At 50.7% G+C, this 17,451-nt stretch overlaps 7 protein-coding genes across 7 annotated transcripts; 2 read left to right on the top strand and 5 right to left on the bottom strand.

Annotated features, from left to right (window-relative positions):
• Positions 1-317: 317 nt before the first annotated feature.
• On the bottom strand, positions 318-1,696 carry T069G_07164 (protein kinase domain-containing protein; the record flags this gene model as incomplete). The annotated part of the gene is made up of 4 exons (XM_056174374.1): positions 318-434; positions 500-1,252; positions 1,319-1,540; positions 1,601-1,696. 4 exons carry the CDS (start codon positions 1,694-1,696, stop codon positions 318-320), a joined length of 1,188 nt encoding a protein of 395 aa, XP_056027953.1.
• Positions 1,697-3,126: 1,430 nt separating this feature from the next.
• Positions 3,127-4,040, top strand: T069G_07165 (TIP41-like family domain-containing protein; the record flags this gene model as incomplete). The annotated part of the gene is made up of 2 exons (XM_056174375.1): positions 3,127-3,834; positions 3,912-4,040. 2 exons carry the CDS (start codon positions 3,127-3,129, stop codon positions 4,038-4,040), a joined length of 837 nt encoding a protein of 278 aa, XP_056027954.1.
• A 426-nt stretch (positions 4,041-4,466) lies between these two features.
• On the bottom strand, positions 4,467-6,227 carry T069G_07166 (uncharacterized protein; the record flags this gene model as incomplete). The annotated part of the gene is made up of 1 exon (XM_056174376.1): positions 4,467-6,227. One exon carries the CDS (start codon positions 6,225-6,227, stop codon positions 4,467-4,469), a length of 1,761 nt encoding a protein of 586 aa, XP_056027955.1.
• A 676-nt stretch (positions 6,228-6,903) lies between these two features.
• On the bottom strand, positions 6,904-8,751 carry T069G_07167 (DEAD/DEAH box helicase domain-containing protein; the record flags this gene model as incomplete). The annotated part of the gene is made up of 3 exons (XM_056174377.1): positions 6,904-7,336; positions 7,376-8,097; positions 8,140-8,751. 3 exons carry the CDS (start codon positions 8,749-8,751, stop codon positions 6,904-6,906), a joined length of 1,767 nt encoding a protein of 588 aa, XP_056027956.1.
• A 613-nt stretch (positions 8,752-9,364) lies between these two features.
• T069G_07168 (glycogen recognition site of AMP-activated protein kinase domain-containing protein) lies at positions 9,365-10,503 on the bottom strand (the record flags this gene model as incomplete). The annotated part of the gene is made up of 3 exons (XM_056174378.1): positions 9,365-9,970; positions 10,034-10,191; positions 10,263-10,503. The coding sequence occupies 3 exons, from the start codon at positions 10,501-10,503 to the stop codon at positions 9,365-9,367; spliced, it is 1,005 nt and encodes a 334-aa protein (XP_056027957.1).
• A 1,424-nt stretch (positions 10,504-11,927) lies between these two features.
• T069G_07169 (transcription factor iwr1 domain-containing protein) lies at positions 11,928-13,353 on the top strand (the record flags this gene model as incomplete). Its single annotated transcript, XM_056174379.1, has 3 exons — positions 11,928-11,997; positions 12,052-13,047; positions 13,115-13,353. The coding sequence occupies 3 exons, from the start codon at positions 11,928-11,930 to the stop codon at positions 13,351-13,353; spliced, it is 1,305 nt and encodes a 434-aa protein (XP_056027958.1).
• A 1,680-nt stretch (positions 13,354-15,033) lies between these two features.
• T069G_07170 (uncharacterized protein) lies at positions 15,034-16,187 on the bottom strand (the record flags this gene model as incomplete). The annotated part of the gene is made up of 3 exons (XM_056174380.1): positions 15,034-15,110; positions 15,175-15,891; positions 15,983-16,187. 3 exons carry the CDS (start codon positions 16,185-16,187, stop codon positions 15,034-15,036), a joined length of 999 nt encoding a protein of 332 aa, XP_056027959.1.
• Positions 16,188-17,451: the final 1,264 nt, after the last annotated feature.

A 17,451-nucleotide genomic window follows, 5' to 3' on the forward strand; every position in this document is an offset into this window, starting at 1 on the left:
AAAATATAGACCCTATGATGTACGATAACGTCTAGCCCCAGCGCATCTCCTCGCATGACACTTAGCTTTTAACTTTCAACGACATTAAAAGATACCCCAAAAGAACAAATATCTGGCTTAAACGCTCTGCTGCTCCCATGTGAACACCCCGAAAGGAAAGGCAAAAAGAAGAAAACTCCATAAACTCCTCCTTATGCAAGGCAAATCTCAGCTCAAATCTTACACACCCAACTCCAGCGACCAAACAAGTCATCAGACTAGAAAAAGAGGGAAACAAATTGCTTGCTTGCATGCATCATGTATCATGTGGAAGCAAATCAGGAGCTCTTCTCGCGATTGGTAGCTCGTTCACCCTTGACGCAATGCTTGATGATCCAAGGGTGGCTCTGTACATCTTCGAGAGGAATACGCTTCTCGGGGTCAAGAACCAAAAGCTGTTCATTGCTTGTTAGCTGGCCAATCACTTATTCATTATCTTGGGGGGATCCAAGGTACTCACTCTCTTGATGAGATCAGCAGCCTCTGAGCTGACGAACTTGGGGATTTGCATGTCTGCACGGGCGATCCTTCGCTGCGTCATGACAGGAGTATCTTCGAAAGGAGCCTCGCCAACGAGGAACTCGTACGTCAACACACCCAAGCTCCACAGGTCAACCTTTTCATTGTAGTAGTTGTCTGAAGAGCCGGGCTTGATCATTTCCGGGGGAAGATAATCAAGCGTGCCGCACAGCGTTTTCCGCCTGTTGTTGGGGGCGTGTACACTCCAGCCAAAGTCGGAAATCTTGATTTCCCCGTGAATACCAACGAGAATATTCTCAGGCTTGATATCACGGTGAATAACATGCTTTCTATGAAGATACTGCAGCGCAGAAGCCATCTGAGCAACATACTGTGCCGCCTTCCATTCGGGGAACTTGGTCTCCTTTCGCAAGTGCTTATACAGCTCGCCCTTTCCAGCATACTCGAGGATCAAAAAGACTCTCTTGCTATCGTGGAAATGGCCGTAAAGCTGCAGAATGTTTGGATGCCGTAGGTTGCTCTGGATCTCGATTTCGCGCCGAACCTGCTTCTCCACGCCTCCTCCGGCCTGAAGCTCGCTCTTGTGAAGCACCTTCAAAGCACAGATGAAGCCGCTTGTCCGCTCCCTGGCAAGGTAAACGCGGCCAAATTTGCCCTTGCCCAGAGGCCGTCCGATCTCAAACATGCCCAGATGGAACTGTTTGGGTACGCTTGGCTGCTCCGTCAGAGCTGACTTGGTCTCATCGACATCTTTCTCAATTTCCTTTTCTTTTTCCCTTTCCTTCTCCTTTTCTCTTACCCTCTCCCTTTCCTTTTCTTTCTCCTCTTTGACTCGGGCTGTGGGAGCGGGCAGAGGCCTTCTTGCTGGGGGCGGTGAAGCAGGATTGATGGGTGGAGGCGGTTTTCTCTGGGCCGCTTGTGAAGGGAGGGTGACGGAAGCAACTGCGTTGACGTTGTTGCTTTGAGACTGAAGAGCTACCTTGAAATGGTTTGCCCTGGTGGTGGTTGATGTCGTTGTCAACTAAACCCGGGTTATTATCTCTTCCAAGGGCAGCCTGACTTGTAGGGACGCTGGTCATACCTTGGTCTTTGAGTAGATCTTGGTGGCTTCACCGACGTCGTTTTCGTCCTGAATGGAGATGCGCTCCAAGCGCGACTCAAGCGTGCGTGTAGTCATGTTGCTTGACTGCCTTGGAGACTTGGAGATGGCAGTTGGGCAGATGTGGTGGTCGCTGGATTTTGCAGGTATAAGTGAGGAGAGTTTGCCGGAGTGCGGCTGTGGCAGCGACGGGGGTAAATCATGTTGTCTTTGGTGCGGTCCAATGTTGTCGGGGCAACAGCGGGCCAATATTGGTATGACTAAGCCGCAATCCTCTGCTGGGGCGGACCAAATCGGGTCTTAGGGGGTCTTAGGGGCTCCGTCCAATGGCAGGGATCGACTCAGCGACAATTTAACTCCCTTGCAGAGATGATGACCAACGACATGTCCATATAACAAGTGAGAATCTTGGTAAAATTGACATGCAAGGAGAGTAGTTTGTTCATAGAGGGATGCACGAGCGCAGTGATCAATTCGAGTTATGATATTATACGACGTATAAACACCACAGTTAGGAACACACTTGTAGCCTCTGCTCTATGAAAAGTTCCATGACATCTCAATTGTAATAAAGTCTACTCACTCCAGGCAAATAGTCATGATCATAGATATGGGCCTGATTTTCATATGTCTGTGAGGGGAGAGCGACACTCTTTCTCCTTGAGCAGTGTCTTTCTCTTTCGATTCATCCGCCTTTCCTACAGCTACCTACCTACCTATAGTAGGTATTGTATCTACCCTACATGTACCTGATGAATTAGCATCCTAACTCTTCTGGTTGGGTTTGAGACAGTACAAAATCGGATTAAACCTTAATACATACTAGTAGGGTGATGAAATACCCAGGCAGGGTTCACTTTTTGATCTCTGCTATCAATAAACTTTTTGCCGTACCGGCATAGTTTAATAGAAAAGGATCATGCACCTTGTAGCCGTAGGGATTGGCGTATTGCAACCGTAGAATGCTCTCTCGGCTTGTGAAACTCAACGGGCTTATCCTGCTATTTTTTTATTTTTTATTTTCCAATTACGTATAGAATTACTCCAGCTTGAAAATCGGATTATTATCCTCGGGGAATTGGTATTGAAAAGAATTGACCACCATTGGGTTGCAGAACAGATGAAAAGACTACCTAGGTATACAGATGGATGACTTACAAGCAACTCAAAAGACAAGGGCTGTAAATGTATCTGTATTGCAAATCCCCGCTAACCAAGCTTCCCTGAGAGTTCAAATGACTGAAAACTGGAAATTAATCAAATTCAATTTTAATACAAGATAAAAAAAAAAAAAAAATACAGCTAAGAGCTATATTGTCGTGTAACTGCGCAACAGCCCAGCCGTGAAATATCCATCATACTATGGCTTTTCGAACCACCCCGCTATCCCATTCCCCAAACCCCACCATAGCTCTTCTCAACTTTCGCATCCCAACCTCCAATCCTCCAACTTCATTCACCCTCTCCAACGACTCTCGACGATGCTTCCACCACCACCACCGCCCACAATGAACCACGTCACCTCCCCCAACGAGCCCTTCCCCAGCCCCGACGCCCTCGCCGCGGCAACAACCTCGCACACACAGAACAACTTCCGCATCTCAACCCGCAAGCTCCCAATCTCCAAGTCCGCCGCCATCGACGCCCTCGAGGCGAAGCTCGGAATTCCCGTGCCCGAGATGATCTTTGGCGACAACCTCGTCTCCATTACTCACAAGCCCTCCAACTGGACCCTCAACTTCAATACAACGGACGCCCTTGACGCCGTCGACAAGACCGATAAGCACATGCTGCGCGTCGCCTACGCCCGCGACTGGGAGAGCACGCGCGAGGAGACCACCCAGAACATCAAGGAGGTCGTCAAGCCTTACGACTGGAGCTACTCTACGACATATGCTGGCACTGTTGAGGGTGCTGTCGCTTTTGCGCCTACGGAGAAGCAAATTCCCATTGAGCTGCTGAAACGGCGTGACCCGATTCTCTTCTTTGACGAGGTCGTTTTGTACGAGAGCGAGCTTGATGATAATGGCATTTCGCTGTATAGCGCTAAGCTGAGAGTTCACGACAAGCGCATGTTGCTGCTATGTCGCTTGTTTATGCGTCTGGACAACGTCCTAGTGCGGTTGCGGGACACGAGGATCTATGTGGATTTCGAGACAGACGAGGTGTTGCGCGAGTACACTGCCAAGGAGTCCAAGTTTGCCGACGTAAAGAATGTGAGTGAGCGCCAGGCAAACAGATACTTGGAAGGCTTTTTGTGGTTTACAGACAATTTTTGGCTAATATGCTACAGGCTCTATGGAGATCAGGAAGGTTGCCTGATGATATCACCATCGCTTTACGAGATCCCAATGCCTTGGATCCGTTCCTGGAAGTCGTCGAACATAGGATAGAAGCGGTATCACTAGCAGCGCAGCAGTAATTGGATAAAGACGAAGCGAAACCAAAAGATAACGGAAGATATTTGTCTATTTAGAAGGGCGCGATCATGAAAAGGCGTTTAGGAGGGACTGGGTTGAAGATTGGGATATTTCTGTAAACTGTTCATTTTTGAAATATAATAAGCTGGAGCGTGGCAAGAGCTCTGCAATGACTCTCATAGAAACGACATAGGGAGGAAGCAACAAGATACGAAACCCTGGATATCAACATTGAGACATACAAATCCAACCCGACCACTCCAGACCTGCGCCCTCTCCCTCCAATTACGCCTTCATCAGATACTTTCAATGTGTGAAAAGCGTATAATAGTTACAAAAACACTGCATAGACATCGCCCAAGGCTGCGACCGAGAAAACGCAATAAAAAGGCTAACATGCGTAACAAAACAAAAACATGCCAAGCACATCACCTTCCATCCTGGGGCGAAGACGCCTCCGCCACCTCCTCAAATTCCAACTCCCACTTGTCTACTTCTTTGAATTTGCTGCTCGCTTGCTTCAGCTCCTCAGTAGGAACGGCGTTGGCTGGACCTCCAGTGGTTCCTTCGTCAAACGTGTTATCCGCCAAAGGAATAAATCTACTCACACCCTCCCCTTCATCCTCATCCTCGCTCTCATTGCTGTCGCTGCCTCTGCCATCGTCTTGTGCATTTTCCTTATCTGACGAATGGCGAGAGCGTGATCTAAGGGTCCGCCGAGATGAACCACCAGGCTTGCCACCACGAGAAGCTGAGCGAGGTGGCCTTCCTCTCTTCCGCCGGCGAGCTGTCTGGGTGTCCAGATGAGATAGTTCATCATCCTCATGGCCCAGCCCTGAAGTATCGAGCTCTTCATCGCTCTCCAGGCCGAGCGGATCGCGTGACTTCTTGTATCGTCGCTTGGGCAGCAAGCTCGTAAGATCAGCCGTAGTCATCTTGGGCGAGGCCTGCTGTCGTGATGGTGGTCGACCACGCGTCTTGCCAGTCTTGGCTGTGTCGTAGTTTGGTGAGTGTGTTAGTGAAGGGGGCGAGGACATGTCGGAGAGGTTTGAAAGACGCGAGGGCGTGGTGACGGAAGGTCGCCGGCGTTTCTTGGCCAGCGATCGAATATCCGGCCACATATCCGGCCCTTCTGATCCGCTGCTTGCTGGGGGAGCTGCAATTTCCTCTAGGTTGACTGGTGTGACTGGGCGTTGAGGGGGCCTAGCTGGGGGCCCTCTAGGTGAGGAGAGTTCTGATATTTCGGACTCGCTGGTATCATCCATAGGATCCTGTTGAGGTGATGAAGGGGCATCTGGCAATTCAGACAAGATCCGATCGTCTGGCTGTCTGGATGGTCCAGGTTCTCTTCTCGAAACTTTCTCAGGCCGTGAGCTACTTTGCTGCAGTTCTAGACTCTTGCGTTTCCTCGGGTTGGAGGACTCGGCAGCCTCTGGTGATTCTGGTTCTTCGATTTCGTCCTTTCCGCGAGTGCGTCGTCTGTTATTTAATGGTGTGGATTCAGCCTCGGGCTCGAATTCCTCTTCACTGTCCTCTTCAGAGTCTTGGACGACCGTCGAAGAATCATGAAGAGGTTTCCGGTTCGCACCAAGAATACTCGGTTCTCGCGCACGCCTCTTGAAGAGACCGAGATTGAAAGAAGAGCCAACCCTAGGGGTAGTTCCGCTCCGGCTGCTGGGTCGAATCGGGGGATCGTTTCTTCCTATGAAACTGGACCGTCGTGACTGAGAGCGGAGGGCACTGTATGACAAGGTTGAAATATCTCCTGAGAGCGCCGTACCGGGAATGTCGCCTTCCGCAAAGCTGTCATCCAAGTTTCCAAAATCACTATCGCCCAGATCCAGTCCACTTGTACGTCGGTTGTGTCCAGGCGTCGCCGCAGTATGTCGACCAAATTCTATTGAGCTTCGTGAGCTTGCACGCATCGCCGATCTCTCGCTTGTCATTGCCGCATCTTCGTTGGCAAGCTCCTTGAGCGCCTCGTCGCGAGAGCTGTTTGCGCTTTTGATAGCATCATCCTCGTTAATGTCGAGTCGTGCAAGTGAAGGAGTCTTCCTGGGGCGTCCCCGGGGCCGTCCTCTCGTTTCGGGCTTCTTTTCAATCGCAACATTGGGACTGCTGCTGGCTGGCTCTGCAACAGCTCTGGCTGCTCGAGGTGGACGACCACGTCCTCTCGCGGGCCGCGGCATTGCAATCAGCGTGAAGTGCACAAAGGGAGGACGATGTTTTGGTGATTGCAACTGATGAAATAGGAATAAACCAGGCCTGTCGCGTTGGTTTGGTCGATGGGCACGTCCAAAATACAATGGAAAGTAAAATCCCGGTTTGCTGCTGCGTGAACCACCACGATGTGGGTTGGGCAACAGTATCGGCTGTGAGGGTTAATTTAGCTTAAAGTCTTGACGCGTCCTGACGCGGGCGGAAGTGGAGGATTCGCGAGGCTGTCACTTTTTTGGCGGGGCCGTGCCTAAAAAAATAAAAAAAATCAAAGTGAAAATAAAGAGCTAGCATGGTACGATACCTGGTACATGTACCTTCAGCCTTACCACACTCATAACTTCAAGTTATCGCTGAACTCATACCATACGATGCATAGTATAGATATAGGTATAGGTAGATGTAGATGTAGAAAGCCAATTGCATGTAATTTTCTTTTTCTATGATTTCTCTTCATATTGGAGATATATCCTCATACCATAGATTCTTACACACCAGAGGCCTTTCACCCTGGTCATCTCTCCTGGTTCGTCAATACAGCTAGTCATACACGGCTCTTAATCACCCAAATGATCCCAATTCCCTTTTGTTGTTCCCATATTATGCCAAATAATAGAGCAAAAATCACTCATAATCCGTCATTGCTGTCTAAATGAGCGCCTGGCCCATAAACATGCTCTTCTTCACATCGGCAACGACATCTCTTCTGTCGTCATTACCCACAAGGACAATGCCTCTTCCTCGTCGCCCCATTCTTCCGGCACGGCCTAGGCGGTGAATAAAATCAATGGTGGTGTGAGGTACATCATACAGGATAACGTGTCGAACAGCTAGAGTATCAATGCCTCGAGACGCCAAGTCAGTCACTACCAGTGCCTTGACGTTGGTCAGGGACCGGTGGCGGGATGGGTTCGGCGATGCAATGATTCGCAGCGGTTCAGCTGTTGTGAAAGTCTCCAGAATTTCGCCGTGGCGCTTCTCGGGAGTGTCCCTGTGCAGTGCCTGCGCGTCAATGCCCTTTGAACGAAGATACTCTGCAACCTGCTCTGTCTTTTCTCGCTCGTTGACAAAGACCATGACTCTGCGGACGTCAATTTCATCCTTGGCCAGATTTTCGTGCTGAGAAGCCTCTCTTCCGATTGTGTAGATGACGTCGGCACAAGCAAGGTCTTTGTTATTGCGGTAGGGATCCTTCGAGACGTCAATGACACCAAGTTGAACACGTCGGGGAATAGCGTGAAGGTTTGGTGTAGTGATTCTGATCATCTTGGGATAGTTGGTAGCCAGATAATTGTTCAATTTTCTCGGAATTGTTGCTGAGCAGCAGATGAGCTGCTTCATTGAGGGCGATGAACGCTCGACGATACTAGATGTGACAGAAGAGAAACTTCGATCGAACAGCGAATCCGCTTCGTCAATGATCAGATGGGACACTCGGGAGAGGATGTTGGGATCAGAATCTGCAATCGAGGCCAGCAGGTGAGGTGTTGAGATGACGAGATCGACGCCTTTTGGTCCGTACAGGTTTCGCTGAATCTGCTGAGGTTTGAGATTGGATGACAGTATCTCCGTCTTGAATTTCGTCACATGCGACAGCTTCTTGGCCACGAGCCCAACCTGATGAGCCAGCTCCGCCGTAGGAACCAAGACAATAACCTTGGGCCTGGCCATGGTGGGGTGAGGCTCCTCGAAAGGCTTTCCTTTGAAATCCGCAGCCTTTTGGCGCTCCCTCTCTACTTCTGCTCGCTCTTTGTAGGCTTGAATCTCCGTATCCTGTGCTTCGGCCGCCTTCAACGCATCAATGGCAGGCAGTAGATAGGCGAGAGTTTTACCCGATCCCGTCTCCGCAGCCAACAAGAATGAAGATTGCCCCTCATGTCCGACCCTTTTCTCTCCTGGCTCCCTTTGTCCTAGCAGGGCGGGAATTGCCAATCGCTGTACCGGCGTTGGGCGAATATCCACCAATCCTGCGAATACCTCGTCGACAACGGCCGTTTTCAGAGCTGGGAGGAGATCAAACTGATCAAACGACTCGTAGCTCTGCATCTTCTCCTTTAACGACGTGCGCTTGTTGTACGACACCGAGGCCAAGGCGCGCTGCATCTTGAGTGCCTTTCTATCATCCTGCGGCCGCCTTCTGCTGCCCTCCTCTTGAGTCGATTTGCGATCGCCGGAACGAGCTCTTGTCGACGCGCGGGTTGGGTCAAAATTGGCTACCCTCCTGTTCATTCCAGCGAATGGGCCTGCAACTCTCTCTCGTTGTGGTCTGCGTTCATCTCGGGATAGGCGTGGTGCTCGGTGAACTTGGTCGGCAAGGACCATGCGCGAGGGCTTGTCCTTGGCTCGCTGGGAGAAGAAGCGCTGGCCGAGGCATGGTTGCACCGACGCCTGCACTGAGGGTATCACTGAGGGTATCACTGAAGGCTGTAGTAACGGGCGGCTCCTGATTGTGTGCACACAGCGTAAGCAAACCGAGTTTGCGGCTGCGCGGCGCATTATGGCGAAGTCGTTGGTGTAATGGAGGAGTTGCACCAAGATTTGCAACTTTTTTTTCTTTGAGCTTATCGATCCGGAGTGCGGTTCGGTAGTGCTAGCGCCGGCTCCGCTGAGCGGCGTCCCGGCCCGACTTCACTATTAGAAGATGGGAAAATGGCGACTTTGAGTACTTGCATTTAAACAAAGCATTCGTAATATAGATTAGTAGTGACTGAATTCCCTGTAATAAAATACCATTCCGTAGTAGAAAGGAAAGGAGCACGGTGATGGATTTTACTCCAATGCGTCTTTGATTGTGGTATTCAATGCTATACTAAGCACGGAGGAAAGGAGATGCATATTCTTGCAGAGATAATATGTTCATTGCGCTTAGTTCATAAGAAGCAGCAGATAAATGAAAATGCTAATTCCACAGACAAGCGGTTGCTTGCAAAGTGCAAAAGAAAAGAAAAAGAAAAAGAAAAAGAAAGAAATCACATCCTCCGCTAACTGCGGTTGGCCTACTGCGTATATGTGAGGACTGACGTCATGTTCTGTCCATCGTGTCACTACATTCCCATTCTATAGACCCGGTCCAGTATTCGCATCAAATTCACTCAGAAAATTCCGTGGATCACTTCATCATAAGGTGTTCGCCTTGCTCGATTGTGGGGCTCTTCGCACGACCAGTGCCCTTCTTGAGGTAGCTGGACGTAGCCATTGGGTGGGAAGCATCCTCGGGACCGGGAGTTTTGGGCTCTTCAGCAATGGACCCAAGTGATACCAGAGACCGATTTCGACCGCTGCTAGTTGACATTCGATTCTCTCGTTTTCTGGCAGTGACTGGACTGAGGGACCCTGCTGACAAGAGACTGTCATCCGAGTCTACGCTTGATCTTCTGCCGTCCAACCGAGGCGATGGCTGTTGATCATCAACGATGGCTTGGTCCTCGCTTAGGCTGGATTGGATTTTGCGCAAAGTACTGAAAATGGAAGTCTTGTCTGAAGGAAATTGCTCAATAGTGGGGTCGTTCATGTCCACATCATCAATGTCGTACTCGGTGAGCTTGGGCTTCGAGTCCTGCCGCAGTTTACTGTCATCAAGGGCATCATGGTCCAAAGCATCGTCGACAAATTCGTATGCGCCAAAACACTCATGTGCAAACAATGGAGTTTTGAGTTCTTCGTCAATTTCGCTCTCACCGCCAGACCCGCTAATCTGAGGCGACGACGTGTCGTCCTATTCGGTCTGTTAGATGTTACCGCGTTGGAAATTGTTCAAAGGCATGACGCCTAATCCTACCTTGTCGAGGTTAGAGGCTACGTCCGCAACCTCGGCTGCAACCGACGCAACTTGCTCAATAGGGGTTGAAGTCCTTCTTCCCTCATCATCTTTAATCTTGGATACGTAACTCTTGGGCAGTGTCAATATGTTGTTGCGGTTGCCCGACTCGTCGGTAGCTAAGAAAAACAGTGTTTTGTCAGGGGAGGTGGTCTGATGTAGATAGTAGAGAAGGATGATGAGCACTCACCGGTTGGCCTATTCTCGTCCAAGAGCCAGGGGCCGTCTCTCCCGGCCTTGAACCTGAAATGATACTCCCTCCCAGGCTCAACGAAAACCCGCGACTCGAAGACGTATTCACCTCCTTCTTGGCGAGAGCCCATCTCCTGGAGCCCCCACTCCAAGGCCGTAAAGTTTCCGGCCAGGAACACGGGAGGCTCTGTCCCAGGGGAGCGGAAGGTAACGGTATAGGGAACGGCGGTTGGAGACATGATGACGGCGATGGAGATGATGAAACAGATGCACGGTGGGGGTTAGTCGAGATGCTGTTTCGCACTTGTATGCACTCGTATGGCAGTTGAGGGCGAACAAGGGGCAAGCTGGTAAATGCTGTAAGGAACCGCACCGCTTGTTTGGTGAAAAAGGAGCTGGATTTTGCTGCCTTGCATATGGTAGAGCAAGGATTTGATGGGCTGATCAGACACCAAGAGAGTCTCTTATGCGGGGTTTCAGGCGTGCAAAGTCAATGTAAAGACAAGCTTGACAGGCTCCTGAATGGCTTTGCGCTTGGAGGGTTTGCCGGGCCGTGACGATTGCTTGGTAGTGTCAAAGGCTAATTCCTTGCTTGTGATGGAGGGCGGCTTTGGATCCCGTACGGCTCATTGAATCGTCATGGCTGGTGAGTGGCACCTGGCGGTGACGTGGGCGTCGCGTAAGGCCTAGAGCAAAGCAGCGATCAAATGCCTCGAGAGGAGGAGGATTGGGGGCATTTGGGGAGGTATTTATTGCCATGCTATGCCATGCCATGCTACTGTAATGCTCTCGCTATGTATTTCATTTAGTCATTAGCCGAGCGAGCAGATGCAATGCACCTCTGCTTTTCTGCGAGGTGACAAGGCCCTACAGTACGAGTATGTACAAGGTCTCCAATACGACGCAGATCTGGGCGGAAGAGCCAAGGGTCGAGGTTCCTTGGACAAGCTCCACGGTACTCTGCTGTACTGAACTTGCTCGTTTCTGTACCGGCCAGGACGGGGCTAGGCGTGAGATCATGGGCCTGGGGTCGAACCAATCACATTACATCTTCCACTGGGTATCTTGTGCGGAGAAGCTGGTCCGAGACAGTTGCGGTAGGTACCTAGCAGGGTGCTAGTGCTAGGGATTACTACAGATACCGCTACTGTACCTTAGCTTGACGGTTAATGGCTGATGGTCAATGGTTAATGGCACCTCGAAACAAGGTTCGGTGTCAGGCAGTGTGTGGCACCTTGGGTTCTTTGTACCTGAGCAGTCAGTAATGATACTCTGAGTACTTTTACAATATGGAATTGGATATCAAAATTCAATGTTTCACATTTCCAAAACATCAATACCTCCTATTATTGGCTCATACTCGATTGTACCTACAAAACAATTGAAACCAGACGCAATGCTGTCCATGTTTAGTCAGGGCGCTGAGCCGCTGTGTAACGAGACGCGACGTCATTTGTCATGCAACGCCCCCGGGTACCTGCCAGTGTATGGACTCTGGCACCAATTAGCCCGTACTCGTACTAGCTGCGAGTAACCTCAAAAAATTATTCGAATCCATTGGCATTTTTGCTATCTTCACCACAACAACAGCTGCGCTTCGGCTGGTACTTGCGCGAGGCTTCTTCTACCATCAGCGTCCATTCCATTTGACAAAACTGCAGCCATGTCGATTCCCCCGCAGCTCATCCGTGTCAAGCGCAAGCGGGACGATGAGTCTCCCGTTACTTTTCTCCGTCAGTTTGCCCGATGACGGCTCTCAGCACCAGCGTTACTCTAACATCATGTAGAGCTCGATGAAGGGGCTAAGCGCCATCGCAGTGAGGCGAACTGGGTGTACCAGCGACGAGAATCAACGGCAGCACCGTCGGGCCCAGCTATCAGCCGTGGCGATGGCAGACCGGTGATTCATGTCTCGCAGCCGGAAGCTGTAGCCTCTCCGTCCAAGACTCGCAACGACGACCATAGTTCGGGCTCAATGGGCGACATACGGGGAGCCGCGAAGCGATCTGCAGATAGGCAGCTCTCGGAACAGCGCAAGTTCCATGTATCACGAGCGATGCTAGCCCAGGCATCCGCCAACCAAGGATCGGCCCGTCCAGGAAGCTCGAAGCATGCATCTTATGGACCAACTATATTCATCGAGCGTACCGGACGTAAGAAGATTATACCAAGGTCCTCACGCCAGAGCCTTGTCATAAAAGATGCCCACGCCATTATAGCTCAAGACCACCCGCAGGAGATGGTGACGACACCTGACGAGTCTGTTGAGCAGAAACATCTCAAGAAGCCTGGTGTTGCAAGGAGACGTGATCCTTCGCAGGAACCCCCGGCTCGTGCGCCTCTCCCACAGTCGCTGGCCAATCGCAATGCCGATGATATGGACAAAATCACTGCTGATATGAACCAATGGGTGTTAAACGAGATTGGCGCAAACTTACACGCTATGGAAGTGGAAAGAAAGCAGGCGGAGAAGCCAAGATTCAGACCCAAAGCCCCTGAAAAGAGATATCAAGAGCGCCACCCTGAGATTACCGCAGCATCAACTCCACCTGTCGAGGAGTCGGGAGATACACCAATGGCAGACGCAAGCGAGGAGGAAGGGGACGACGAGGATTGGATCATTGAGGAGTACGTCCGCATTCCGGCTCACTCCATGGGCCTCAACGTCGTGCCGTCTGATATTGGTATCTTGGTCTTGAATGGAGAGGAGGAGAGCCAGCTATTTTACGGGTCACCTCAAGATGAAGATGACGAGTATGCCGAAGATGATGAGGACGAAAATGGTAAGTTCACCCACCATGCAAGACGCTGATCCAAGCAAGACAAAGCCTCACCTATTTTTGTGCACAGCGGAAAACTACTATACGGCAGACTATCCAGAGGACGAGGTCGACACCGAGGACGAGTTCGATCGTCACGCTTACATGTACCGCAATGCCAACGCTTCAGATGAAGAAGAGTTTGATGACAACGAATACGACAGCGATGAGATTGTCATGGAAGGCCAGGACGACGACGACGATGACGCAAGAATGGACCGCATCCGGGAATTCATGCAACGCAACGCGGCATTTCGAGACGCGCGATAAGACAGCCTTGCTCTTTGTCCGTCTGTTAGTTGTCATGCACGGCAGATTAACGCACACCATCCGCCCCCCTCTCCCGATCTCGCCGTCTGCTCATCTATCAAGTGCTGTCCGGCATCGTCATTCCCTCCCTCCCCTCCCTAGAGCATCACAACACCTCGCCGTGTAACGGAGACCATTTTGATTCCTGGGCCTTAATCCTCTCCCCCCCTCTCCCCCCACGTGGCTGGGCTACTTGTTCTCTCTCTTGCAGAACATGATGCAACATGGCGCGCGCAGCACATACGCAGACACACACACTCGCCCAATTGACGTTTGTTGTACATGTAACACCTATATGTGTATGTATGTATGTGTTGGGCGACGCATTCCAGCACCCCTGGTCTCTTTTTTCGACATGGCGCTCACCGCTCACGTTGTTCCTCACTCACGTCTGCTGAGCCCGCTGGCTCGGGCCTCCTCACCCCCATTTACGTGGGAGGAAAAAGAGGTGGGAAAATGAGGCCTGAAAGTACACAGCGCTTTGGCCCTCTTTTTACTTTTAAAAATACTTCACACATGCCTTTCTTCATCTTGTCACCGCTGAGCATGTTGTTGAGTAAAACACGCCGCTCCGAAAATCGGCTTTCCAACTGTGGAGGCTCTCTCTTTGCAAATTGTTGACCTTCAGAGTGGCAAACACACCGTTTAGGCTTCCCACGTGTTGCATATCTGCCCGAGTCCGTCAAGTTTGTTTGCTTGCTTGCTCCACGGCCGGCACGAAGAAATGCCAAAGAAGAGAAACTGGCGGGGGGGAGAAGAGGGGGGATGGGATCCTGTCAGGTCACATGCCCGCTGCCTCTGTCAATGGGGGAAGGGTACATGTTCGATTCTGACGCGCTCAAAGCTGGGCCATGATTTTCGGATGCCGGTGGCTCTAGATGCTGTGAGACGCAAGGGATAGCTACACCAATGCAGGGCAGCCCGAAAGGGGTCCCCAGAGGGAGGAGGGTGGCCAGAATAGTTCTGGAGGAGTAAGAGCAGTAAATCACAACTTATGGAAGACCTTAAAGTAGTAGTAGCAATACCAAGTAAATTGTCATCCTAATATACGACGTGAAATATGTTGACCGTCTTTTTTACACACTAAACCCCCCGTCCCATAGCCAGTCCATTACCCAACCCTTTTTTCCCATACCCGTCCGGCGTTACCGTCATGTTTCCTCCTCATTAAGGCCCTAAATATATGCAGGAATAGACGGGGAGGCTTTTCTAGCCAGCCATCAGAAAATAACAGAAACAGTAAGAGCAACTATAGATACTAGTACATGGGAGAAAAAAACAAAAACATTTCTTGTAGAAAGTAGACGAAAACAAAGCAAACCCTTGGATGCAAATGAACGCTGTCCTCCTATGCTTGATGCTTTGAACCATGCCCTCATTGTAGCATGTACAGTTGGACCCGAGAAAGAAAAAGCCCGTTTTATGAGTCTTGTCATAAGAAAAAGTGTTGTGGCCGACAAAAAAAAATATGTGTGTGAATGGTGGCATCTCCGCGAGGGAGAAGAGTATTAGTACACGGCCATACTGTTGTTGAGAGAGACTTTCGAGATGGAGAGAAATGGTGACTCTCCCCCCACTCTAGCGTGATTCTTTACTTCTTTTTTTCTTCTAAAAGTGTCTTGTGGTTGAAACAACAGCCGCTTAGATTTTTAGGCGTCTCTGCTCTTTTCTCTTTCGCCGTTCTCTGCGTTCACGGAACTGCAAGGCTCGTTTGGAAGCTACAAGGGAGAAACGGTTAGCATCTAAACCATTTAGGTTGCATCAATGTGAATCAAAACTCACCCCAGTCGCGACACTTGCGTTTTGTTTCGTTGTCGACCCAGGAGTAGTGGATGGCTCGCTCAGGGTACCGCTGGGCAAGCCCCAAGGGCTCCATCGGCCGGTCCTGTGTATCTCTCTCGCGGCACTTGATGCTAATGTGTTTGGGCTCCATGTCGTCATCGTTGTCAAAGATGAGCCAGCCATCATCGTCCCAAAGTGGGATACGCTGGTTCATACGGTAGTACCAAGCCTGAAGGCCTTGAACAGTCCTCTCCGGTGTTCGGCCAAACATGCTCGCAAAGTCTTGCTTGATACGCTGCCATTTAAGTTTCCTGTCGTGCCAGGCGTAGATGATGAAATCTCCCTCTTCTGTGGTGTACTTTTGGTTGATGTGCCTCCCCTCGCTGTCTGGAGGTGGGCTGGGGTAGCCGTCCATTCTTGAAGGGCAGAAATCGCTGCTAATGGCATAATTTGGGTAACTGGGCTCATGGATTGAAAAGGCCAACATTGACGGCAGTGGCTGAGGGAGTATGGAACCGCGACGCAGGCTAGGAAGAGGTGAGGGGGGAGTCCAAGACCGTGTTGATCCATTCGACCGTGCGATGGCGTCAACACCTTGATCAAATTCCTCGAGACTAGGCAATTTGATGGGAGAAGGGTTGGCGTATGAGTTGAGGCGAGTCAAACGAGGGATCGGGGAGCACTCTCGGGAGATACTTGAAGCAGCTGAGAACGACCCTGTTGGAACAATGTTAGCTGTCCCGAGTCGATTACGCTGGTAGCTTTAGACTGAAAAAGGCTGGGAATCTGGTTGCCAAGAAGCACATACCCTCAGGTTTGACAATTGGACTGCCTGAGGTTGAGTCAGGAGGGGTTTGAGGGTGGAGTAGAGATCTTGGAATCGAAGATAGATGGTCGATAGACTGCTTTCTAGGGAGAAATGCCTCTCTATGCATCATGCTGGCGATACCAAGCATGTTGAGTCTGGTTGGAGAAGAGCTCCGAAGTTCTTGAACCTCTTGCACGGTGAACATGTTCTACAGCGACCCGAGTTCACCTCTCGCGTAAGGCGTATAAGACAACAGCAACAATAGACGAGTCTCCTGCACAGTTGAGCTGTCTCGAAGACAATGGTTGAATCGATAAAAGTTGCAGTTAAGACACAATGGCCCAGGCTAAACGAGAGGGAGAGCACAATAGGCAGATGGTCGCAGTAGCGAGGGATATGGACTGTGACAAAAGGGTAGACGAACAAGACTTGCGTGAGAAGGGAAGGAGTGGATAGGTTTGAGGATAACACTTGAGTGAGAGTGAACACGAGGAGCACGGTCTTCTTGTACTTTGCTGCACTTTGTCGTAGAGTGTCGAGACCCTGTGGGATCAGGCCTCAGCCATGACCTACTAATGCACCGCTTTGCTTCTGCCATGGCCAATAGATGGATTGACCGTGATAGGCCCCAGAGAGGGCGGTACAATTCACTCCCAGTCTTGATTCTGGGAGGGGAGGGTCTGTGTCCGCCCTCGCCCAGTCAACCCTGCACAGCAAGACAAGACCCAACAGCCAATGTGTGCCCCAGGGTGTTCAAGTGGATCACCGTAGAATCGATGAAAAACGGTACCTTGCGGCTGTTCTGTCTGAGAAGACAGGGGACCAAAATTGGCACCAGCCGGGGTGTCCATCAGAGGCGTTTTGTCTCCGCCTGTGCTCTGCAGGGCGAGCCGCTTTTTGCAAGGTCAAGAGAAACTCGGGGAGTATTCACTGATTAAGACAGATCCGGCGTGGCGAACATGAGCCAATGCGCGCCTAAGGCGAGGCTAGTGCCGAAGGGCTGAGCTGGGGGTGGTGAACCATGGGTGATGACAATAGATAGAGAGGGGGGAGGGGGGAGAGAATCTGTACACAAGATACTGGCCGATGGTCAAACCGATCCGAGACGACAATCACCAACACAAAATTCCCACTATCCTCCGTCAAGAACAGGTGTTGCGGCCGACACGTGTCCCATCGTCTGAGGCATGTAAGCCACTCACTTGACTATGTATCGGAGATGGCGTGTTTATTTTATTTTCTTGCCCAAAGCAAAGAACCTGTCAAGACGCATGGACAGATTGTGGATATTGTTAGGGAACCAGAAAGGGATCCGGTGGCATTGAAGAGATCTCCCAATAGCACCACGTTGGTTAGCATATCCACAGCTGTGTTGGTTGATATTGGCACGTTTGCAACCATCAAAATTAGCAGCAAGTGGTGCGAAGACGGATCCTCGCCACGAGGCGCCACCCGCATTGAATGTGCAG

This window comes from Trichoderma breve, chromosome 4, assembly GCF_028502605.1.
Source record: "Trichoderma breve strain T069 chromosome 4, whole genome shotgun sequence".
NCBI lineage: Eukaryota > Fungi > Ascomycota > Sordariomycetes > Hypocreales > Hypocreaceae > Trichoderma > Trichoderma breve.